Here is a 25,222-nt window from a genome sequence, read left to right on the forward strand (position 1 = left end):
TGCGTCATGTACTGCGACGTTCTTTCTGTTACCACCCCAGACCCCGTGTTTTCTGGCCAACTTAGTTAGCATCGCATTGACGTTCTCGAGTAGACCAGACGAGACCAGCTCCACCCCTCCTTTTTCCAATAAGCCCAAAGTATACACGAAAGCAACAAGTACTCTCCTAGCGCGACTTTTTTTGGGGTGGTGAACGCAAGTAATCAAAAGACTGCCGCGAGTAGCACAACTAAAAAAGCAACGAATCGAAGGCAGAAGAACCAAAAGAAAAGAGAGGGAAAAAAAAGGAGAGGGGAACGAAAACAGAGGACAAGAAATTAGTTGACTTGCAGACGATTACATATAACCATATTTGATCAGACTTTTAGCGACAGTCATACATTAAGAGACCAAAGCAGTCAACAAGAAAGAATAGACGAAGAAAAGCCAAGCACCAAGGAAAAAAAAGACAGCAACACCATTCCCCAGCCAGGAACCAAATACCAAGACAGCCAGGTCCGGACGAACCAAACGGCCGAGTCGAGTCGATCGATGGCAGCGCGTGCTCCCAGTGCCGCGCGATGGACGGCGGGTCTCCCATAGCGCCTCTTGAGCGCTCCTTTTCTGAGATCTCGGCCGCGTCGACGAGGAGCCGGAGTAGCCATCGCTCTACCGTCCGCGCCTCTCGCAGGGCCAAGCTTGTCTCTAACCCGTCCAGCTCCACCACAGCATCGTCCGTCGACGCCTTGGACAAGTCCCTGACCTCGTTTCCCTCCTTCTCGCCCGGATCTCCACAGGAGGAAGACCGCCCTACACTCTCACTGGATGCTCTTGATGGCGCCTCGTCCCTGCTGTTCAAAAAGCCCGACGAGACCGCCAACAAATCGCCTTCACCGCCGAGGACCGCCGTCGCGTCGGCAAAATCCGCCGCATCGTCCATCGTTGCGAGTCTAACGGCCAGCTCGCCCAACCCGCAGGCATCCTCGTCGACCTTTACATCTTCTTCCAGCCAAGCACGCAACGCCCTTTTTGACGATGCGCCGCCGCTCGCCCCCAACAAAATTCCAGGCGCCCTGCACCTCGCCGACGATGAGCACATCGGCCGACTCATTGCCAAGCACGGCGCCGTTGGATTGGTGCGTCAGGTCGCCGAGGACCTGGCCCAGCGGGACGCTCAGATATCAGCGCTGCGTATCCGCTCGAGCGACCGGGAACGCGCACTGAGGAAGATTATATTAGAATGCGGACTATCTACACTAGACCTTGAGACCCGCCTGCGAGCCGTCGAACACGATGCCGCGAGGGGCCAGCACAATCGTCAAGTATCAGATCTGATGAGCGATGCCATGACAGACAGCGTCTCACGAGATATTAGCTACTACACTGCCGGCCAGGCGACCGTGCGTGCACCCAGTAATGGGCCTCTTCCTGTCGAGACGGACAGTCAGGCCCAAAACAAGGGCACTATGAAGATGATAAAAGATTATTTTTGGGGTGGCGGTGGGAGTGGCAGGAACAGTCGCGCAGGTAGTGTCAACGGAGACACTCCTAAGCAGGAACGGTCCCAGCAGACGGTTGTACGCACATTTACCTCGTCGGACAGGCGCCCGACGCTGAACGAGGATCTGTTTACGCCACCCGACGTCGAGTCAGTACGGAGCTCTAGCAGGGCCTCTAGCATCGTCAACTGTGTGACCCCCGCGAGGAAGAGTTCTATGCCCTTTGCTGCGACCCTGGTGCGGCTGGTTGCCGGCAACAATGCCGCCAGCTCCAAGGTGGCGGATGGCCGTGGTAGGGCAGGCAGTTCCGGATCTGGGGCAGGTGGATCCCTGCGGACCTCGTCTGTATCGAGCCAAAGAACTAACGGGTCGACTCGTGCGGTTTCTACTCAGGGTGGGCCAAAATCTCTAATGTCGATGCGGAGGGTCACAGCAGGCACACTAACTGCCATGCCACCTGGTGCAGGCAGCCGTACCCGAACAGAGGACCGATGGGATACGATGGTCGTAAGTCCTAGTTTGGAGAACATTTCTCGGCAGGAGAGCTACGGTCCGGTGGAGATGGACAAGATCCTCCCGCTGGAGGGACAGCCGCCGACGCTATCTCAACTGAATAATAATTACCGGGGTTCTGGGGAGCTTACCGATAGGTTTGGATTTATATATGATCAACAACGCAAGAAGCGGCAGAGGGCGGCACAGCTGGCCAGTCAGTTTAGAGGCAGCGGGCCCAAAAAAGTCGAGCTACTTCAGAACGGGAAACCCAACCTGGCGGCCATTATTACTGAAGACAGTTCCAGTTCAAAATGGGATGTCGCTAGCGAAGGCCGTCCTGGTTCTCCGTCTTCCACCGAGGAAGGCAAGTCGACCTACAGATGGTACGACTACCTGAAAGTAGTGACATTTCAGTCAGGGGCGGAACGTACCACCGAGCTACTCTCCGACACCCCTGTTACAAGCGCTGCGGGTATCGAAGTGACGGAGGGTCCGGACGCCCCCAAGTCCCCTGGCCTGCCAGTGCCCGCCATAGTTACGTCAGAAGACCGAGGTTTCGTACCACCAGCGAGCACACCAACGTCCGCAGTCGACACGGGCGACGCCACAATAGTCAGTTTGGAGAGAGAGCCGGCGGCAGCGGCGGCGACTTTTGTCAGAGACGAAGCCGAGCCAGTGAAGCAGCTGCTAAACCAGCTCAACAGTCTTCACGATGATCTCCAGAGGAAGCGGATGGACCGTTGGAACGAGTTTCAACGGAAGGTGCGGGCGGAGCGGCGCAAAGTTGGAGACTCTGCAGTTGCAGATGCGCGCTTTCACCGCATGCCTGAGACAAAGCTGGCCGATGGGGAGCTGATTGGGATTGCAGACCTCGGAAACAAGGGGAAAGTAGGCCGCGCCAAGTGGAGCGAGTTCCGCAGTCTCGTTCTTGGCGGCATACCCGTGACGCTTCGTGCCAAGGTCTGGGCCGAATGCTCGGGTGCCCTGGAGCTGCGAGTGCCTGGCTACTATGATGATCTTGTTTCTCGACCGATTGCCGAGGATAACGCAGATGTGGTGACGCAGATTCGGGCTGACATCAACCGTACGCTAACCGACAACATTTTTTTTCGCAAGGGTGCTGGCGTTGAGAGGCTCCACGAAGTGCTGCTTGCGTACTCCCGGCGCAATCCCGAGGTTGGCTACTGTCAAGGCATGAACCTGATCGCTGCAAACCTGTTGCTCGTGACGCCCTCTGCGGAGGATGCTTTCTGGCTCCTGGCTGCCATTGTCGAAAAGATTCTTCCTGCAGGCTACTATGACCACTCGCTACTTGCCAGTCGAGCGGACCAACAGGTGTTGCGTCAGTATGTTGCCGAGGTGCTCCCCCGGCTGTCGGCGCATTTTGACGCTCTGGGGATCGATCTTGAGACAATGACATTCCAGTGGTTCCTATCCGTCTTCACGGACTGCCTCTCGGCCGAAGCCCTCTTCCGAGTCTGGGACGTCATCCTCTCCCTGGCGGGCGATGGTTCAACCTTTTTGTTCCAAGTAGCCCTCGCCCTCCTCAAGCTCAACGAAACCCAGCTTCTCACGCAGTGCACGTCTCCGGCAGCGGTCTACACGTACATCAACCACCAGATGACGGACCACGCCATCAGCATCGACGGCCTGGTCCAGGCATCCGAGGGCCTCAGGAGACTGGTCAAGAGGGAGGACGTGGCAGCGCGGAGGCAAGCAGCCGTGGCTGCCGAGCGCGAAGTGGCTCAGCAGAGGGAGCAGGAACGCGCTGCCAGGACCGAGAGGGTGAATGCGGCGCGCGCATCGCGCAAGGCTGTTGCTGCGGCGGCCGTCATAACTGGCGAAAGCGTGTGTGCGAGCCCGACGGGCACAGCCACGCCAAGCATAGTCGCGTCCAGCAGGAGCGTCTCCCCAGCGCCCCCACTATCGCAGCCTGAAGTTTAGCATGGGAAACACCAAAGGCTCGATCTTCTTCGGCGACACACTCTCAAGGACGATCTTGACGACAGGTATGATGGTCAGTGAGACTGCAAAAAGAAAACAGCGAAGTAGCGCTCAGCGCAAGAGCTTGGATTTCAGGTCTCTTTTTTTCCCTTTTTCTTTAACCTAGTTGTTTCTTCTCAACTTTTTCAACGCCTCATCCTTCTCTCGGGCTCTCTTTCTCGGCATTCAGCAAGCACTTGGCGTTTTAATCCTGTTCTTTGATATAGTAATTCTTTGTTGTTTTTACGGCTTTACACCGTTATCAGCCGCTACAGTCATACAATCATTTTTATTCTTGCTTTTCCTTTTTTGGTCTTTGTTGTCACGGTTTCTCCAGCCTCTTTGCAAATCGTTATAGAACGGGAAAGCTCATTGATACCCCCTCTACCTTTTTTTGTCTCATTCAACAAAATTCCCCAGCAAATTCCCACAACCTGGTAACAGTTTTGTAGTTTAATCCAAATGTCTGTCCTTTTTATCCAATAGAAAAAGAAGGTGGTATTGCGTAATACCTGTTTACGCTCATTTATGATAGCGTTGAATAGATGCCCTGTTGATCAACACTTGCTAGCCACAAAGCCCCGTAGTTTCTCATTTGTACTGTAGACAATGTGCAGGTGGGTAAGGGGAGGCAATCAAAGATAGGGAGTCCCTGTTTAAGCTTTTGCACCTGTCAACCTCGGGTAAACAGATAGATAAGCTACTTCATTGTCGTGTCATCCCATCACGACAAGGCACAAACTTTGTGGGAGCAACTACTGGATACTAATTTCCTAGATTTCCCCATTGAGATCAAAAAGATAAATCTATATTTATGCGCCCAGTTCAAGGTGGGAACCCTTATTTCTTTTTTTGCTGGGTGCCATCTAGGATGTACCTGGTTTATCATGGAAAAATAAAGTAAAATTTGTTACTGTCCCCAAAGACGCGAACTGGATTAAAAAAGGAAAAAAGAAAGACACCTAGGAACGAAAGACAACAAAACTCCCCGAGGGCTAGCCTATTCATTGTGCCGCCGCCATGGCAGCATCTCATGCGGAAGGTATGAGAATGATGAACAAAAAAAAAACGCCTTGGTCTGATCCCCAGCCCAGCAGAACTACATTTTAAAATTAACGGCAAGGGGTAACTATCTGTGTAGATGAAATTTTGCCCCAAGTTAAACACAGGGTTTGGATGGTTGAAACAATTCCCTTCGGCCAAAGGCTGATCTGAAGTATGCATGCGTAACCGTCATTTCATAATCATACCGGTACAGTAGAAATTTAGAGGAGAGAAAGAGATGAAGAGAGGAGCAGGACCAACTCATGCAAATTGCCTTTTGAGATCCGTCCACCTCCTTGTCAGGGTCTCGTGTTGCGAGTTGATCTGTTTGGTGTTTTCGAGTTAGCAAAATGTACCATTATTTCAATGCCACTTTGAAGTTGCTTACCTCGGCATATTCCATCTTGGTCTTCACCAGTTGTTGCTCCATGTCTGACATCTCTTGCTGAATCCTCCGGTTCTCCTCGTGCACCTTGTCCATCTTGGCGAGTAGACCCTGCTTCTCCTCGGTCCACGCCTTTTCGAGCTCGGTTGGTTGTTCTTCAAGTAGAGTTCGCAGAGTCTTGGTCTGCTCCCGTAACGACTCGGCCTCATCGCGAAGCTCTTGGTTCTCCACCTTGAAGTGCACCAGTTGCGTCGCCAGAGCGGCCTGCTCGCTATCATGCACCTGAAGTTGCTCCTCGAGTCGGCGAATCTTGAAGGCCGAGGCCGTGTTTATGGCCCGCAGCTCTTCAATCTCGGCATCACGACGAGTGATCTCCGCCTCCCGCTGTCTTTCTGCCGCCGTCTTCTCCTCCCATTCTTCCGTGTATGCAGCAAGTATCTCTGGCGTGATCTTGACCTCGCAAGCGTCCCGGACCATCTGGTCTGCTCTGTACACCTCTTTGTCGATGTTCGAAGATGAGCTGCCGAAGAATCCATTCTCTAATATCCCACCGGCGCTGGGAGCAACATCAATATAGACATCGAAGAGCCGATCACGCAGGAAAGCAGTCAGCGCTGACATGTCCGAGATTTGGAGCAGTGCAGCCGCATTTTTCTGCATTAGCACCACACCAAACTTCAGAATGGCCGAGAGACCCTCGGACAGGATAAGGTCGTAAATGCGCAGCACGAGCTGCAGCGGAAATCTGTATGCGAAGAGAGTCAAAAACCACTGGGTCGCATACAGGTGTGATGAGATGCCCTTCCGGTGCAGGTGGCAATACAGAGCCGGTTCGAGGTCTTCAATAAGGCGCTCAAACAGATAGAGGTTCTTGTGAAGCCCTGGCATGTCATGTATGAACAAATCACGCAGGTGGTAGTGGTTCATCAGTCGCACCAGTAGGCAGAAGGCCTCTTCTTCGGGCATCTGCGTATTTGACGGTGAATGTTAGCATTGGGGATGATTTGGTCCGGATATGATTTAAATTTAAAAAAAGACCATGTACTCACATTGAACAATAGCGGCATGACCAAGAAATTCATGCCCTGCGCATACCCAACGGCTTCGTCAAAAAGCGCGTACGCCTTGCAGACACCATATAGACCCTCTTGAAGCCCCTGTGACGCTGCGAACTTGGAGAAACTTGTCCTCATGCCCAAGTCTTTGCGAATGACCTTTTCCAGCTTTGCAAGGGCCGCCTTCTCCTCTTTTTCACGCTTCTTGCGTTCTGCTAATAACCTGGCGGCCGCCGCCTCGGCTTCTTTGGAATCAACAGCTGGGGCTGCGCCACCCGAGCTGCCGCCATCAGAATTGACCGATGATGCTGAAGAAGCCGTCTCGCCCCGCTGCTGAATGCTGAGGTTACTAGTGTTACTAGCGGTGCCAACCGAGCTGCCACTTTGCCTGTTGTTCGGCTTCTCCTTGTCTGTGCCCCTGGCAACCAACTCGCGGTATACATGTTCGAGACCCTCGTTTTTGCTCTGCGCCAATGTCTGCCAAACAAGACCTCGGATGACGTTCGGGATGCCCACCGCGATGGCCCTGTTTAGTTCCTCGGAGCTTGTTCGGGCTACAGCAGCGTGACCCTCGTAGACCAACGACTGCCACAGATCCCAGTCCACAGGCTGCCCATCGACGATTGCGGCATCTACGCCTGATGCAGTGCCTGGCGCCAAGCTCTTGTTTGGACTACCTGGCAGAGGTGACGTAGGAGGTTGTTGCACAGCCAAACTGTCCTTGTCGTCGGTCGACGTGTTAGAAACCGGGCTAGTTACACCAGTACTTGATTTTGTGGCTACAGGACTCTTATCATCCTCTGAAAGGGTAATGCCGGCCTCCTCACGCATCCGCACAAGCTTGAAACGGTCCTTCAGAGTGTTCCGCGCCGCAGTACCATTCTTGCCCTCTTCTTCCAACCGACCAAGTATGTCAGGGTTGCTGGTTAGAGTCGTCACGGAACTGGCAGTGTTCCTGCGGGGGGACACGGGAGGCGGTGCTGGAGCCTCCTTGTCCTTTGTAGAGTTTCGAGATAGCCAAGAAAAGGGACTGGTCAGTTTGCGAGTGGCAGGGGCAGGCGGAGGAGGAGCTGTGATCGGAGGGGGTATGGACGGCTGCGGGTTGATGGCCATGGCCTTTGTCGGGGATTCGGTGGCAGGGGGGGACCAAGGCATGGCAGGCAGTGCATTCGTGATGCTGCTTAGCGACAAGGTCTTGGGTGACTCCCGTGCTGGGACAGGCTTTTCATCTGCAGCGACAGTGGGAGGGGGCGTATTTTTTATGGTGGGCGTCTGGGCTAGCGGTTCTTCTACTGGAGGATTTGTCTCTTCTTTGTCGTTCAGGTTGACTTCGTTCAGTTCTCCGTTGGTAGAGGCCTTTGATATCCGCTTGCTGTTAGGCTCTGAGATGCCGAGTGGCTCTGAAAGCTTTTCAACGTTATCAACTGCAGGTTCGGAAACTGGCGGTACTGTTGGTGATAGTGAAACGGCAGCTGGCTCGGTAGCCTCGTCTGCATTTGTGACCTCTTTCTCGGTTTCTTTGTCCTTTGTAGCATTGCTCGGGCCTTGGTCCTTGGCAACCTTTTTGTTCTTGATTTTGTTGAAGGCTGCTGCCAGCTCAGACTGGTTGTCTTCGGAAATAGGCTGCGTGGTGGACGGTTTTCTCCTTGTCAAGGAACGGATCGAGGCTGTGTCGGGCGCATCTTCAAAATTATCCTGTGAAAGAGCCATGTTGGGCGCACGTTAGTTGTTTGATGCTGGTGGACTTTTTTTGTTTTTGTCTGCTCTTCCTTTGCAAAGAGTACAAGTCCGTTCTGGTTCGAGGTGTTGTTCAATCCTCCCGCGACGCGTGCCTTGCAGCTCGGTAGGTCATGGGGGCTTTGGTCGGGCAGTTGAAGGTAACGCTAGGGTTTTGGAGGACAAGTGCACACAGACAGAGAGGTGAAGGGAATGCAGAATCTGAGTCAAAGGAAGGATTTGCAATGTTTGGTCCCAGTAAACTGGCAGGGACGAAACAAACAGCCTGCCGTAGCGGAGAGTGTTTTAAAGCCCCAACCAGTTCTAGCATCGTCCGGTCCTGGGTGAGAAGGAGGGATGAAGTGACGGGATGTGACGGGGACCTTTGGCTTCGTCTTTTCTCAACATACCGTCTCCTTATCCGAGTCACTTGCAGGCGACACAGGCCGTACCGGTTCGCTGGTCACAGGGGCAGTCGACTCCGTTGTAGTCGTGTTGACCTGGTCCGCCATCCTGTTTTGTTTTCTAGTTTCGTTGTAGCTATTCGAGCTGGAATGCCACTCTGTCTTGTCTGCGCCGGCTGGGGATGCAGCGATTGTCGTTCGTGGGGTTTATTACTGAAGGGTCGGCGTAGTCAAATTTTACTCCATGGAATACGGGGCGTCTCGGCAGGCAGGCAAGTCTCCGCCCTTCACTGCCTTCATTCCTCTGTGTCGAGTCTCGTCGGAAACTTTGTTATTTTGTTTTTCTTGTCAAGGTTCGGCACGGTCGTTGGTTCCGCTACCAGTACACGGTGGCAGTTTGGTCTGCACCTTGGCTAAGCTGCATACGACGTGATGCGGCGCTAAATGAGGAGACTGGTGTTGGGGGGCGATGGCTAAGATAAGGTAGTAGTATCTCAGTTGAGCGTGGTACCCTTCTGCAGGTTTGTGCGTGCGGGAGTAGAGACTAGTTTTATTGACGAGATCCGTGTTTAAAAATCAAAAACCAGAACTGACAGGGTCGGTGGTAGCGGCGGACGAGTTCTGGAATATTAGCAGAGCCCAGGGTCAGGGACTGTATTGTAATCCGAGCTGTCTGTCTGTCTGACGTGAGTGGAAGGAGGCTGGTGAAGAGAGCAGGCATGGATGGGAAAGAGAAGGGGTCGGCCATTGATTGATTAATTAGGTCATCATGGGTTTCCGTCCGGGTACGGTACTTGAGGCAAGGTGATGCTGGCAGGCAGACAGGCATGAAGACAAGCACCTACCGAAGGTAGATCTTGAACTAACCTATAATAAGTACCTCATAGTCCGTCTCGTGGCTGGTTGAAGAGTTGCTTTGCTACAAAATCGATTCGCGATTCCTGCACCACTCGCGCGGCACGCACACAGACTCACTCTCTTTGGAGATTAGGTCTAGAAAGGCAGGTACCAGCTTTCTTTGTAGGTATCCTACATGTACGATAGAATCTGCATTTACTGTATTCAATTTGGCATTGACCGCAAGAGGTAGACGCTGCGTTCCTGTATCCCTTACTCTTTCTCCTCTTTCCTCCTGTTTTCCGAATAATTACTCGATAGCGCTGTAAATTACATGTGTTTTGTTTTGTTTGCTGGCGAGGTAAGTATACCCCTGGACCCTCTCAAGAAAACCCGCACTCATTGGTAACCCCTGCAGCTATCCAGCCTGGTCGGTGGATCTCGCATGCAGGACAATGCCCCGCACCCATTTTCCATTCAATCGAATCAATCAATCAATCAATTCATCCAGAAGCCCCGATTGCCGCCTTCTTTCTCTGCTCCATTTAATCTAGGCACTCTGCCCTTTTCTTATTGTTGTTGGTTCTTTTTTCATGTATTTTCTTTAGCGCCCAAAACTACAGGCGGCTGTGTTCTCCTTGCCGGAGCTAAGAGAGCTAGGTGGGGTTCCATGTTCCTTGGTTTCTTACTCCGCCCACCCACAATGTTGTTTGACAATCTGTCAGTCAATCATTTTTGCTCCTCGTGCATAGTTCAGCTTTCTGTCGTAATGGCATCGTTCAGCCATCTCATAAAATAAAATAAAAACCTACAAGGTCCGTTCGCCGGGTTCAGAGATTGCAGCACTGTACCGGTAGACCCCTCAAGCCTCCGCCTCCTTTATCCTCAACCGGGGTCACTCCCGGTCCCCATATCGTATCTCATTGCGGTCTGATTAATCCTCCCACACGTTCCCCCACCACTGTCCAAGATGGTGTGGCCCCCTGAAACCTTGTGCTGATCTCTTGATTACTGTAATGGACTGTACTGTGCAGTAATTCGCTGCGCCCGACATTGCTGCCTATGGCTGCGGCTCAAGTCTTGCTTTCAATATAGTATCCTATGCCACGTGACCAAGACACTAGCACAGATGGATGCAGAGCAACAAAGATATCTGAGGTAGGTACTTGCTGCAGATATTGAATTAGAACTAGATCTAGGTAGACTAACCTCATGCGAGGCGGGTTTCGTCTTAGAACCTTGGCTGCAGAGAACTGCGGATACCGTTCCTGCCCTGAATTTTCAACCCGCAGCCACGCGGTACTAATTCCTTTAACAAGCAACGTTCTTCCCACGTGATTGGGTAACACGGCCAATATTTCCTTCATCAAATTAGATCTATCTAAAGACTCGAAGAAAAGGCAATGATCCTAAGACGCAGCAAGATCCGGGCTGCACTTCGGATCTTGCTGCTCATATTCCAGTTGCCCATCAAAAAGTAGCTAGCTACCTAAAGCATGTATGTATGTCCGGACAAGACTGGAGCATCTAGGCGCTAATGAGTCTACAAACCCACCCCGGGGGAGAAAAAAAAATCCTTAAGACAGACTCCTCATCATATGTATCGTCAAGGCACGAATATAGCAGGCCGACCATATCCTTCGCCAGTGAATCAACGACCCAACAAAAAAAAAAAAACACTCAATAACCCATAACGGTCCCCTAGCAAGGCAAATTGCCCTGGCAAAATTGCATCTGCGCCTGTCAAATATGCGACCTCACCCCTGTTTGTATTTACCATCTTACCGTTTTTTTTTCTTCTTTTTTTTTCGGGCTTTTTGTTTTCTGTTCTTTCTTTGTTGGTCATGCAACCAAGCCTTTCTTCCCCAGCTCCGAAAGCTCCCGTTGGGGGCATGCCGCATCGTAATCACGCGAATCCAAAGTAATCGCTCCCCGCAGTAATCGCCTTGAGGATCTGTTTTCGCAGAACATCGTAGCTTTCATACTCAGGAAGGTCCAGTTCTGCGGGGAAATAAAAAGATTAGCTTCAGGCATGTTTCCATTCAAGCTTGAGGTGTTGGGGTACTCACGGTTGAAGCATGTATGAGAACTCGGGAGGCGGTCTGGACGGCCATAGTCTCGGTGGATGTTGAATCTGCTGACGCCATTCATGCCCTCGAGCTCTTTGAAGCCATTGAGCGGCACCTTCGATGTGCCAGTGACAAATTGCAACAGCTTAGCCCGCTCTTCTTTGTCAAAGGACCGGACTGCGCGCCAAAACCACTGGATCTGCTGTGATGACGGCTGGTAATTGTGATACTCAGTGTGAGCCTTCCAATCGTCCACGTCGATGTCTGGAAGTCCCGAAATGAGCAACTCCAGCTCCTGCTCATTGAAAATGGCGATAAGCTCGGCAGGAATGATATCGTGGAACCCTTGAAGAAACTCAGCCATCTGGTCCTTTACCGAAGCAAGTAGCTTATGTTCAACTACTAGCCGGACGTATTCATGCTTGTTGTCCTCGGTGACTGGAATATTGCGTCCATTCTCGCACAGATCGACGGTCTTGGTCACGCCAAAAGCGTCGTCCTCCACTGCAAATGTTTCGGTGATGATATCCGTGATGTCATTTTCAAGCATCCATACCAATGACTTGTAGTACTCGGGGTCGAACGACTCCATATCCTTGACTGACACTGGCTTGCCTAAAATCCGCTTGTAGACCGCGCGGCTGAAATAGCAGTCGAGCACGCGGCCTTCGTATAGGGCTTTGCCGATGATACGTCCGATGAACTTGAAGAACATGAGGTGCTCATCGTTGATGCTGCTCAGTTTGTTGGGATGGAATGTTGTACGATCGGAAGACACCGGTGTGAATAGCACGTAGTTAGGGTCGAACATCTGGCGCGAAAGCACCTGGAACCACTCGCGAGTGACCCCGCCAGCATCCACACCTTCCTCGCCATGGAAGCGGATGTTGAGCTTGCCATACTTCATTTCCTCGCCCTTCTTGAAGTACAGCGACTTGAAAGAGTCATGGAATACGTGATCGCGACGCACTGAGAGTTGAAGCGCAGGGTAGGATGGACGTGCTTGGTTGCCAGTCTTGGCATGGACGCTGCGATTGAAGTAGTTGCGCTTGTTATCGAACTCAAGAACTTTGGGGTTCTTAACCAGTAGAGAGAAAGTACCCGACATGAGCTTCGGGTTGATACGAACAAGCTCATTGAGCACACGTCTGTGCTGCTCCGTAAAAGTGAAGAAGAGCCCAGCCATGCGGTCCTCGGGTGGCGGGCTCGTAAGCAGCATCTCCTTCGCGGGACCCTGCGACTCGGGCGCCTCACTCAGGGTTGTGTTCTTGCAAACCACCATCAAGGACTCGATGAGAGGCAGTAGAATGGTTGCTACGTTGACCATATTTTCGCGCTGGTGAATAGCGCTGAGGCAAGCACTGAGTTTATCCCACATTGTGCCGAAGGTGGAGTTGTGATACAGCGAGCTGATAAACTCTTGTTTCTCATCCTTGCTCATCGAGTTATCGGCCTCGCTTGTCTTCTTGACCTTGGAATCAAACAGATGGTCCAGCGCGGTAAGCACACGAAGAAGCTTGTTCTGTTCAGACGCACCTGGCGAGAACTTGTTGAGAGCCACGCCCTGAATTTCTGTACCAGACTCGGCCTTGAGTATATGGGGAAGTAAATCATCCAAGTCGCGGACAATATTCTCACTCAACAGGCGAGCTTGTCGGACCAGCTCCTGCCCGAACACAATCTTGGCTCCTGGAATGTTGGAGAGGTTCTTGATGGTTGATATGGTGTTCTGGAAGGTCTTTGAGCTACACTCGCGTGCCACGAAGATATTGACCACGAGCGTCAAATTGTAGACGGGTACAACTGGTGGCTGGAACGACTTTGACTTCTTATCGGCTGTCTTGGCGTCCTGTGTGCTGGATTCTTCATTGAGCTTGAGATCGTCTTGTGTGTCTGCTACCGTACTGTTGTCGTTGGTCTGAGAAGGCGCTGTGCCGCTTGTTTGGGCTCCAGATGCCACTTCTGTCGGGGGCGGGGCAGTATCAGTAGAAGTAGAGCCTTCGGTCTGCGACGGCTTCTTGGCTTCCTCTTCTGCCCCACGTCGGCGCCGGTCCAGGGCCTGGAGTGGGTAAGTGACCTTGTTCAGGAGGTCTGCGAGCAGTTGCATGACAGCAGAGCTTTCCATCACCAAGCTACGGCCGAGAAGGCTGAGGAGCGAGTTGATTGCATACTTGTGGGCTCTAAGTTCCTTGCCCTTGCCCTTGCGGCTAAGACTCCGCTTGAGCGACGAACCGACAGTCTCGTGTTCGGTGAGGAACAGGGGAGGTATGTGTGGGTTTCTGCAAAGCTCAACCAGAAGATCCAGGCACTGGTGCACAATCATGAGCGGGGAGACGTCGGAGTTGTGCTGGATCACCGACGTGGCGGTGAGGCTGGCCACGGAGCGCTTGAGGCTGTTGGGAGTCCTCTGCTGCAGGTCCTTGTCCTTGGGTTGCTTGGCCTTTAGCGAGAGATTGCTGAAGCTTTTCTCGACAGCGTCCATATTGGTGCTGCCGTCCTGAAGTATCTGAAGAATGGTGCTAATCACCTCCAATCGATTTTGGCGGTTTTCGCATACATCAGCGAGGATGGCGAAATGATGACTTCTAATGTTGGCAGGTTGCGAGATGAACATGAGTCTCAGGAGAGTGGCGACGCCGGCCTTATCGAGCATTTGTGGCACTGGTTGCCTGACTGGTTTGGTTTCCACCGGAGGCTGTGCTTGTCCACCGGCTATACGGCCAGCTTCGCGCGGGACTTCACGGTGTCGGTCGCGCGCACGACCGGCAGCGCGAGGAGGCCCACTCCTCTCTTGCAGCGCCCGCATTTGCGCACGCAAATCCGGTGGCAAGTGTTCGGCGAGCTCCTCACCCTGGTCCAAGAGTATCTCTTCCCGGAGGGCGGCATCAAACGTCAACAGGATGCTGGCTGGATCCATATCCTGAGGGGCGTTGTTGCTGGCAAGACGGCGAGATTCCTCACGCTCGCGGCGTCTTCGGTCCTGGTTCTCCTGCTGGATAATTTCTTGACGAAGCTCAGCAGGCAGGGCGTCGAGAAACTCGTTGAAAGCCTCGGTCTCTTGCCCTGTGCCAGTGTTCTCGGCCTGCTGACGTGCTTCAGACCTCCTCGTCGTCAAGGTCTGCGCTATCACCTCTTCCCTGAATTCCTCCGGAAGGGCAGCAAGGTAGTCAGGGTCAATTCCAAGCCCGGTCAAATCAACCTCTTCGCCACGGATAGTCGTCATTACGCGCTCCTGAGCAGCAGAGTCATGGGCACCCGAGCTGGTAACAACCGTCTGTGTCGCCTCAACACCCTCCATAGCCTGTGAGCCGGAGCCCGACTGGTCTGTTTGGCCCTCGCCCGCGCGCAATCCGGACTGCGATTCCTGCAAAGCAGCCCGCGCGGCTTCGGCAGCTTCACGCTCTTCCTTGGCCTTACGCTCTGCTTCTTCCCTCTCTCGGGCCGCCTTGGCTACTGCCTCGGCTTCGGCCTTCTTGCGGGCCTCAGCCTCAGCCAGCTTACGTGCCTCTTCAGCTTTCTTACGGGCCTCCGCCTCCTTGGCTTTCTGCTCTTTCTCTTCGGCAATGGCCTGTGGGGCAAGCTTGTAGAAGATGATGTCGTAAAGACGCTGTATCTTATCGGGCCCGAAGACCATCCTCGCTTCCTCGTGCCAACGTTCAATGGTAGCACCCGGTGTAAATGCCACGGCTTGGTGTGGCTCCTGGTAGATATCCCGCGATCTGGAATTGTCATTCCGCGAGTCTCGGGCATGTGTAACAGGTATATGAAACTCGTGGACAGGGCCATGAGGGCCATCGTGGGAAAACTGCAGTTGGAGATGCGTTGTCCCGCCAGCGCGAGCGCTTGCGGCGAGATTCTGGGGCATGTGGGTGAGGAGATCATTGAGGAATGACATTGGGTTGTCACCAAGGCCGCTGTATCCAAGAGGGAATGGGAAACGAAGAGTGCCTCCTGTGACAGGGCGGGGAGAAGCTTCACGTGCTCCATGAGCGCGACGCAGAAGCGGGTTTACCATATCATCGCCGTTGGTAGGAGCCTGCGGGGCGGCACTCCGTTGGGTAGGTCTGAAGAAGTTCCTGAAGTCTATGAGGACAACCGAATTAGTTTTTTTTTTCTGTACTCCCAACTGCGAGGTGAGCTATGGCTCCTGTCCGCAGATCTAACGTACCTCCCATACGATCCCCTGGTCCTCCGCCAATAACGACTGCGTTGGGGGTGATAGGAAAGGGGCTGCGAATACCGGGACGTTGGCGATGGCCGCCGACTGGATGTTCAATCAAAGAGTCCCATCCAAGCCCATCGGGAGGTGGTGGGGGTGGGCCACCCTCTTTGGATGCTGTCAGCTTGGTAAACCGATTTCGAGGAGATGTGTATACTCACCCATGTTCCCATGGTCATAGACAAAAACGTCTTCGTCAATGTCGTCTTCTTCATCCTCGTCGTCTATACAAATCCATGTTAACAACGATACGTCATGGCCATGGACACTTTGCAAAGTTGCAGGGGAATTCTTACCATCGTCAGCCTCATCTTCTTCGCCAAAACGATCATCGATGGCCGGGAAGTCGTCAATGAAGTCGGTGCCCATGGCGGCGCGCACCACATCTCGGTAGTTTTCGAGAGACAGTTGTCCAGGTTCAAGACCATGGAGACGGGCCTCGTCAATATCCTGGGCCCCGTCTTCGTAATCGATCTCGTCTTGCTCGTCGTCGTCTTCATCGTCGTTCTCACTTTCGCTCTCCCATTCAGACGCACCATCGTCCTCAACTGGGCTGCCTTCCCCATTGACAATTTCCTCAACGACTTCCTCAAGCTCCTCTATGTCACCTGAGTCCATTTCGTCATCTTCGTCATCCTCGTCGCTCGTATCTTCCTCGTCATCATCCATCGACTCGTCATCATCATCATCGTCACCCATGATGACTTCGACAACTCCAGCATCGCCGGGTAAGCCCTCGACATGTCCCATACCATCGATCTCGTCGTCGTCGTCACTGACATTCTCTTCGTCGTCCTGGGACATGTCTTCGTCGTACTCCATCTCGTCTGGGTAACCATCATCATACATGTCCTCGTCGTCTGTGTAATTGTTAGCAAGAAGAAACCACGAGTATATGCTTGCAGCTTTGTGACCAAAACCTACCGTCATCGGAGTCATCGTTGGAGAAATCATCGTCTTCACGAGGCTCCAGCATTCCCAGAGCAGAGTTTCTGTAAAGATCCGGGGTCTCTTCTCGTTCCTCCTCCATGTCAGACAAGGACGACGCTGAGAGGATTTCGTCGTCCACACCATCGGCCAGATTAGGAGGCAGAACCCCGTCATGGCTCAGCTGAGAGGCCGTTGTGGTGAGGAGGTGAATCACCCGCAGAATGTGTCTGATCGTTCGCTTAACACCAGGGAAGGTGAGATCGACATCCGCAATGGATGAGGTCAGCGCATTTATGTATCCTTTCTCATACATGAGGCGCTTGAGTTGTGCTTGAGTGCGGAGATTGTCCGTCCCTGCACGCGACATGGTCGGATCTTTGACCTCTTTATCATCTATCATGCAATACATAAGCTCGGCCAAAGATTGTAGTTTTGCATACCGTGAATCAAAAGGTTCGGCCGAGCTTGATGCATCGCGGTAGGCTCGCAAAATGGTGTCGAGGACGAACTTGCGCACAAAGTTAAGATCTTGCTCTTCACTGGGCTCGAAACGACGAGCGAGGCGGTTAGAGGGCTTCTCGGCTGTCTTAGACACAAGAGCGACCAGGACCAGACGGGCTTGCTCGGCCGTGGCTGCCTTCTTTTTGTAGGCCAAGGTGTCTGTCTGTGCCTGTAGACTGCTAAGGCATATGAGATCATTCAGGAGGTAGTTCAGCACACTGGAACGAGGTTTGACAGGCGTGTTTGTAAGAAGAGGGGCGCCACGCTTGAAATTGATGAACTCAATCTTTGTGCGAGTGTAGCCATGTAGCAGCTCCGAAAGACAATGCAGGAGGAAACACCGGTATATAAACATGGGGTGCTCCTCGGCCTTGAACTGTTGCTTCGCCTGCTTGTTGTCCTTTGACTCGTCGCCTGCCTGCTCGGGGGGTGGAGAGGGAGTGGCAGGTGAAGATTCGGTGACAGCCGTGCTAGGAGTGTTGCTTGACACATTTGCACCCTCTGTTGCTTTTTCTTTCACTGCTGGTGCAGGAGGTGCCGACTCGACGTCTTCCACTTTCTGAAAGCTGAGAAGCTGGTCCAAAAGAAACTGTATTACTCCGTCCGGATTCTCAACAATCGGTCGCTTTAAGTCAGGACCAGGAGTCTTCGGGGCGTCCGTCATCTCTTTGTCAACAGACTCAGTTGATGGCTTAACGTCGTTGATGTTCAAATCTTGGGTGCCCTGTTGCACTGCTGGCTCCACTGAATCATCCTTGGCAGGCTCTGCTGGCTTGCTCGAGTCTATGACAGGCTTAAGTGCCAAATAAACTTTCGTCTTGCCCTCTGGGGTGTCATTCTTCCACTGCGAAATTTTCACCATCTCCTCTGTAACTTCAATGAACAGCTTGGGGTTCCGCAAAGAAACATGACCCAGAGCCTTGAGGTAGCTATTCAGGTCATAGTTCCGTATGGTGCTCCGTTGCGGCAACTCGAAATAGTGACGAATCTCGTAGCGCATGATTTGCTGAACGGTCTCGTCATCCTCCACGATGTGCCTCAGGATTGTCATCATATAAGAGCTGATCTTTGTTTCCCTAAGCTTCACTGAACCTAGTGGCACGACTTGGCGAGCCAGAGCGAAGAGTCGCTGAAGGTTCTTCTTCTCCCCTACCACCTTGGCCAGTTCACGGGTGCGGGTAAGAATCTGCAAAAGCCTCAAAACGGCTACTGAGAGCACTGGATCTTTTCCAACCCTAGGGAGTATATCAAGGATCGAGTTCAAGAGTTCTTCGCGGTTCTCCCTGCTGATGTTTGACTCCTTTTCATGCAGAACCAAATCCTTTATGGTTTCGTCGTTCGGACCCGGGGGAGACCATTCCGCCTTGATTGGCTGCTCATCGTCCAATAGAAGTATCTCAAGGATAAGCAGGATGTAAGGCATCCAAGATGGAAGCTCGTCACCCGACACTCTCAAGAAACTCAAATACATCTCCACATTGTCCCTAAGAGTTCCCTGAATAGACTGGAAGAATGGTTCTGATTCTTGAAGTAGCATGGATAAAAGATGAGCGTATGCCGCGATACTGACAGAGTTGGATTTGTTGTCGACGTCGAAAGAAACCAAGGCGTTGGCCAATGTCTCGCCGATTTCTTGACAGCTCGCCTTGTCCTCCTGGCGGAAGATCGTCAGCCTAATCAGCATCGACACATCATAGACGCAATCCGGATGGGCTCGAATAACGTCCAGGCATCGTTCGATCAGGTTATCCCTGAGCTTCTCACGCTCGGATGTCAAGATCTCAAATGCCATAGTTACCAATGGCTCTTCTGCGGTGGTTGGCGGCGCGACTGCTGTGCTGGGAGGTTCTACCGTTGCCTGCTGTGGAGTGTCTAGAGCTGTACTGGTCTCGTCGCCTTCGCCACTCGGGGAGGCAGGGGTCGGTCGCTCAGCGAGCTCGTTCCGCAGAGAATGGTGGACCAGATGATTGACCTCTCCAGGGACGGGATCAATAACCATCGCGTCATCACCATCCACTCGGGTTTGAGGCTGAGCAGGCGGCTCAGGCTCAGATCTAACCGTAGGTTCAGGAGCAGACTCTTCTCGGTATGCGTCTTGAGAAGGTATGGGGTTCCGAGGACCAGCGATGTTGGCTTTGTGGGCTGATAAGTACTCTTCGGCTAGATCCAGTACTCCATGGGAACGATAGACAGCCTCTCGGATAAGATCAATGTCTTCACTCTTGTTCCGTGCGGCCAGATTGCTAATAAGTCCACGCTGTGCAGGCCAGTCGAACGGAACGTTTTCTCGCTTGAAAACCGTGCTTGGCTCCTTGTCTGTACCCCTAGGGGCGGCAGCCTCCTCATCAGCGAGACTGATACAGCGCAGGATTTCCAAAATCTTGTTGACCACCCCTGCTTCCGCCTTCTCAACCAGTGGCGACTCCCAAATCTCACGAATGACCGGCAGTATGCTTGCACGGAGCTCGACCACCAGCTGGGAAGCAATCGGCATAGCATCGCGACGTGACTCGGCCCTAGCTATGTTGATGAGATTTACTGACTCCATTATGCGCTTGCCCGTCACAACTGTGAGGTACAGATCGAGGATCTTCTTCATGCCGATCTGGGCGAGACGTGGGCTTCCATCAGTTGGGTCTGACGGTTCAGCAGACGCTTTTTCGGCCAAGCGACGCAGTACAAGATGGAGGGATTCAAATCCACCCTGCGCCTTGAATGCCAACAACACGGGAATGATGACCTGTACCGAGCTTCGGTCACCATGACGAGGTGTATCGGTCAACATCTCATCCACACTGTGAAGCATGACTGCCCAGTAGTGAAGGTCCTTAACAGAAAGAGCCTTCACAACTTTGAGCTGGTCCGAAACGGTCTTCGCAAGCACCTCAGCAATCCAGAGGTGCTGGGAACGAATCCACGAGTCCCGCTCTCGCCTAGGGAGGAGCGCCTTGCCTAGACTCTGGAAGAATGGATATGACGTCGGCACAACAGAGTGCAGGAGACCCTGCAGTACTTGGAAGTTCTTGTATGCCGCAGACTGTGTCTCCTCAATTGCGACCGGCTTCTTCGAATCCTCCTGCCCTTCATTTGACGTCGATGCGACTGTACCAAGGTTGGTAGCAGCGTTTTCAACGGCTGCGTCATTGGTTTCGGGAGTGACGTTTGCTGGGGCGGCCGGGGCAGCCTCGACTACCGCCGGGCGCGCTCCCAGAAGTGGTGTATGGTGTGGCCAGTGTGCCGGCACAGCTTTTGCAACAGCCATTTCCTCAACAAGAACGGCCTGTAGGAGCGGGCCGAGTTTCTCTATGAGGCGAGCGTAGTAGTCAAAGACATTAACCGGCAGGAAAGCCATGGATTGTTGCCGGGTGCTTTGTGGTAGACAGTTGTACAGAGTCTTGACAAGGGACTGCGTGGTTGAAAGTGCCCTGAGAACTTTGGTGCCTTGACCCAGTAGTTCAATTCCCTTGCTATCGCAGTCCTTGAGAGATAGGCCGACGCGAACAAACGGCTCAAAGAAGGTACAATCGCCATGATGCTTGACAAGAGGCTCCAAGGCGTCAACTGCAGCTTGAGCGCGGTTAAGGAGAGAAGGGAGCCCGATGATGGGACACTGCTCCACAAGCAGGGAGATGACATGCTGAAGCATCTTCAGCGCGTGCGAATCGGTAAAGTCATGAGGCAGGCTGGGCATCTCAGCCATGTCGAGCAGAAGCTCAATTCCACCCTTCTGAGTGAAAGACTTTTTCAGGGAATTATTGCCAGTGTATGCGGTCATAAAATTGGACACAGCATGCACATATGGTGTGATTGTCTTCACTGTCTGCTCCTTGCCCTCGTCTGCGCCATCAAACTTGCTCGAATCATCCGTGGTCATCTCAACATCCTGAGATGGCGGTGCATCTGGTTTGACTTTGTCCAGGAGAGACTCGTCGGCAACTATGGTATCTCCATTAGGCCCTGGCACCAATAGGTGCACACCCCAAGAAGACTTGGCTGCTTTCTCCTTGCCCATGTGGCACACGTAAGCCACCATGTCAAGAACCGCGTTAGATATCACCGGGCGCAAAGCGGGGTGGTGGCGTGCAAGCTCATCGAAGCTATTTCCAATGTTCGCAGCAATTTCGTTCTCGGCCTCCATTGTTTGAAGATGTCGCGGGCTTTCGAATATCTGAAGATAGCTCTCAATTGCCCCGGATGATACGACCATCTTGATACCGATGTTATTCAGAGATATTGAGTTGAGAACTCCAGGAATGACTTGCATGGCCTCCGACGAGGGCAAAATGTGGTTAGCAGGCTTATCAACACGCCTTGATTCCAACATCTGCTTCGTGGGTGGGTGGGGGCGATTGTAGTCCTTTGGCAGGAGAGATATACTGGGCGCAGGTGAAGAATCGTCTTCATGTTCACTGTCTTCCATGTTTGCGGCGTTTGCAGCATTGTTCTCGGCAGTGTTGCTCGAACCGGAGCCAGTCGTATCGCTTGGGCGCTCGGATAGGTCAGAGGAGAGCTCGCGACCGGTTATGCTCTCCAAGAAGCTCTTGATCAGTCCCGACTCCATCAGGGCGGCGAAGCTGGTAGGGTCGTTGTTGATGAAGTCGCTGATGATGATCATGGCATTTGTCCATACGACAGAGCCGAAGCGACCCATGTGCTCAATAATGTGTCGAAGCCCTAGAAGAAGTTTGCTGTCGTCGACAAGATTACGAAGAAGGCGGTCGGTATTGCCGCCAAACGAGTACCAGCTTGTCATAATGTGGTGTATAAACTTGAGAAGCCATTTGAGGGTTTGCTGCTGGTGGTAAGGGATCTCATAGTCCACGGTGCTTGTACGCAAATTGGCTGGAGTGCCCTTGCCAGCCTCGGTCAGCTCGGTGGCCTTATTCACCATAATCACCGTGAGCTCAGAAATCCTGTCCAGGCCTTTTGCGTCCACAAATGACTGGAAGGCACCCTGAAAGGTGTATATTAATGCATCCAGGAAGTTAAGGGCAGTTGCATGGAACCTCTCCGCCACGGGGGTGCGAATATCCAGGATTTCGACAAGGTTGTCCATTATGCCAGCTCCTATCATTTCAGTCCCAAACCGGGCGGACACAGACATATGCAGAGTCAGGGCGAACAGGGCTTCTCGCCAATCGTTGGCTTCAGCTTCTTCGGCATCAGAACCGCCGAGGGTATCCGCACGCATGCCAGCAACTGCTTTCCGGATGACGTAGAGGAGGACACCATGGTTGACGTTGGCATTGAGAGCCGACAGCACATCAGAGTGTTTAGTCGAAAAGTTAGAGACAGCATGGAGTAGCTTTAATGCGATCGTCTGCAGCCAGATTGGCACACTAGGCTTGCCATCAGGGACTGGATGAATAAGGTCTGCAAGCTGATACACAAGCTGATACCGTCTAGGCTCGTCGTTGTCTTGCTTGAGGACCTTCTCCGTAAAGTAAGCTTCCGGGTGGATGTAGGATAAATTGGTAATGGCGAGCAGGCGAACAGACAATGCCTCTTGGCGTGCTGATGGTGATGCCAGTAGTGCCCTGGAAACCCTTAGTCGGTTCAAAACTTCATAGCGTGAGGCTTCAGGCATGTCTTCGGGACACCGCGCCATGATTTCATGGATTGGTTTGTTCAAGACTGTTGATTGAGGCAGCTCGAATGTCTTCTGCGGCGATTTGGTAGTCTCGTCGCCGCCGGTGCTGGTGATAAAAGGCGAAACCGGGGAAGCGACATCATCCGCGGATGCCCGCTCACCACGTGGGGTCCGCTGGTGCGAGCCCATGGTGCTACTCCTCCGCAGAGGAGTCGGTGTCGAGGGCATGTTTGCATGAGCTCGCTCGCCAGCAGGCTGGAAGCCAGGTGCTGGCGCAGGTGGTTGACTACCAGGCTTAGGGTAATAGGTGACTTTCACGTCGGCCCAGCCACTCCAGAACCCAGGGCCTTGATCATCAGGGATTGCGAGAGACGTCAGGTCATTAGCATACTTTGGAGCAGCATTTTTCGCTGTGGGCGTCTGCGCCTTCTCTTTTCCCTTTGCACTCGCAGAGCCTGGAGTAGTTGGCGTGACTGAGTCTGCCGTGAATCCTATTATTGGCGTCTTGACGAAAGGCTGTGCCAGTTGCTGGACCCTGTCCAAGTCAATATTATAATGGCTGGCCAAAAGTGCCGCCCCCACAGCACGAGGAGTATGAGACATGCGTTTGACGGACGCCTGGTAGCGTTGGGCAAGCTCCATTCCCACCTCCAAGGTAGCTCTTAGGACCGGAAATGAGGTTGAGTTTAGAAGGCTGTTCAAGTGGGAGCTTGATGAATATATGCTGCGATTGCCGCAGTGCTCCAGGAGCTTACTGCTGAATTTGAGTATGGTAATGATTAGGTGACTGTCGCCGTCTGCACCATAGCCAAGCTTCGCCAGATCGGCTTCAGTCCACGGCGCATCATCACAATACTCCACGGAAGCACCCTTCTTGAGTAGAATCTCGCATGTGAAATCCCGATCTTGCGGTCTTTCAGCAAGCTGGTAGGTGAGACAGAAGCCTTCGAGTATGTTATCGAAACGATTGAGAAGTGGAATCCAGTGATATAGATCGCCCCTGGGGAACGGCCATGTCATGGGGAACTCGGCAAGCAGCTGTGGGATCTTGGGAAGCGGGGCTTCCGCAACCTTGGCGACATATTCCTTCAGCCATGGAGACTAGATACGATGGAAGTCAGTAGATGCTCCAGTGCGATCGGCGGGGGGACGGCAACTACGGGTTATGGGCCCGTCAGACGTACCAGAGTCTCTTTGTGCTTCTGCTGAAGGGTCTTAACGATCTTTCCCATGTCGACGATGGGGCGGCAAAGCCGCAGTAGAAATCAAAAGCTCCCCCTCCACTACCCTCAGGTATTGCCACTGCGACAACGGCGTTGCGTCTGCTGGAGTGTCCAAATGATCAGACACTCCGCGCGCTACCACGGGCCGACTCGTGTTTTCCAGTTGCAGAGATGGCTATCGGCACCAACGAATGATGGAGAGATCAGGTAGGTCTCGTATTCGCGATAAAGCGGACGCTTCGAAGTTGCTTCGTCTTGGTGGGGTGATGACGAATCACTATCGTACGCCGTTTGTATGGTTGAAAGCAGCAGTCTCGGAGTCGCCAGGCGAAGGAGTAGAAAAAAGATTCAAGACAAGTGCAGCTTGTCGAATCCTAGCCTAAATTACCTCCGACGAGATCACCAGAGCTGCGCTGGGAAATTCTGAGGGCAAGTTGAAAACTCCGATGAGTTCCTGTCGCTTGGGAGTTTATCAAGTACTCCGTTGCGAGATCAACGTTGTGTCGGTTTAGTAGAGTTCTGAGGATGAGGTTTGTGGTCGACAGAGATACCTGAAGTCAGGCAAAGGTGACGATCTAACCTGACATTTGCGTAATTGTGGATGACGCCTGGCAAAGCTCAAAAGTGCTCTCCCGGTTTGTTCGATATGGTGGGTCGCGCGGTGACTGTGCGTGTTTGCTTCTGCTTTGGCACGGTGTAAATGCCTGCCAGTCTGCAGCCACTCGTGGGATCAAGGAACGTGCGAGAAGGTGGTTAGTTGAGCCCCACCTTGGGACACGCCAGTCGCGCTTCAACGTCCTCGGGTCAGTCCTAGAGGCCAACTACCGCGACAAATGTTTGGCGGTATTTTTATATTTCCTCATCGAATGTATATGAATTTTCTGAGTGCCTTCAAAAGCCCTAGGGATAAGAGAGAGATTTCTCCCGTATTTAACAGGGCTGACTTCAATTGACTCCTTTTACCGTAATGAAAAACTTATCTAGGTAGGTAGGCACCTTGGGTCCATGCCACTCTTGCAAAGTACTAGTTCTAGACTAGACTAGAACTAGAACTATCTAGACCTAAAGATTACATAAGTGTTGAACATCTTAACTTGGTATCTCCAGATTCCCGGTTGTCTCGGAGGTCACAATACCTCGTCTATGTGCTACACATTCAAACAGATTATTTTGTAAGAGGAGATGAAAGGAATCAAAAGTTCATTGCTTCCTTTTTGCATACAAGCCGCGTGATAAGGTTTTCCACCCCGCTGTAGCACCTACAAATTCCGTGCACCCTTGTCACATATCAGT

The 25,222-nt window shown here is 52.7% G+C and overlaps 3 protein-coding genes across 3 annotated transcripts; 1 reads left to right on the top strand and 2 right to left on the bottom strand.

The window, feature by feature from the left end:
* Nucleotides 1-11: 11 nt before the first annotated feature.
* MGG_03254 (TBC1 domain family member 10A) lies at nucleotides 12-4,532 on the top strand. Its single transcript, XM_003716672.1, has one exon. The coding sequence runs from the start codon at nucleotides 561-563 to the stop codon at nucleotides 3,915-3,917; it is 3,357 nt and encodes a 1,118-aa protein (XP_003716720.1). The 5' UTR covers nucleotides 12-560; the 3' UTR covers nucleotides 3,918-4,532.
* A 256-nt stretch (nucleotides 4,533-4,788) lies between these two features.
* MGG_03253 (GTPase-activating protein GYP5) lies at nucleotides 4,789-9,783 on the bottom strand. The gene is made up of 4 exons (XM_003716673.1): nucleotides 8,567-9,783; nucleotides 6,435-8,135; nucleotides 5,389-6,351; nucleotides 4,789-5,324 (listed from the first exon to the last, which is right to left on the bottom strand). Exons 1-4 carry the CDS (start codon nucleotides 8,666-8,668, stop codon nucleotides 5,262-5,264), a joined length of 2,829 nt encoding a protein of 942 aa, XP_003716721.1. The 5' UTR covers nucleotides 8,669-9,783; the 3' UTR covers nucleotides 4,789-5,261.
* An 888-nt stretch (nucleotides 9,784-10,671) lies between these two features.
* On the bottom strand, nucleotides 10,672-24,519 carry MGG_03252 (E3 ubiquitin-protein ligase ptr1 + RNA transporter 1). Its single transcript, XM_003716674.1, has 7 exons — nucleotides 23,891-24,519; nucleotides 16,610-23,807; nucleotides 15,982-16,545; nucleotides 15,847-15,909; nucleotides 15,635-15,793; nucleotides 11,467-15,549; nucleotides 10,672-11,398 (listed from the first exon to the last, which is right to left on the bottom strand). Exons 1-7 carry the CDS (start codon nucleotides 23,936-23,938, stop codon nucleotides 11,304-11,306), a joined length of 12,210 nt encoding a protein of 4,069 aa, XP_003716722.1. The 5' UTR covers nucleotides 23,939-24,519; the 3' UTR covers nucleotides 10,672-11,303.
* Between the last annotated feature and the right edge of the window lie 703 nt (nucleotides 24,520-25,222).

Source organism: Pyricularia oryzae, chromosome 4 (assembly GCF_000002495.2).
Source record: "Pyricularia oryzae 70-15 chromosome 4, whole genome shotgun sequence".
In the NCBI taxonomy this organism is placed as follows: Eukaryota; Fungi; Ascomycota; class Sordariomycetes; order Magnaporthales; family Pyriculariaceae; genus Pyricularia; species Pyricularia oryzae.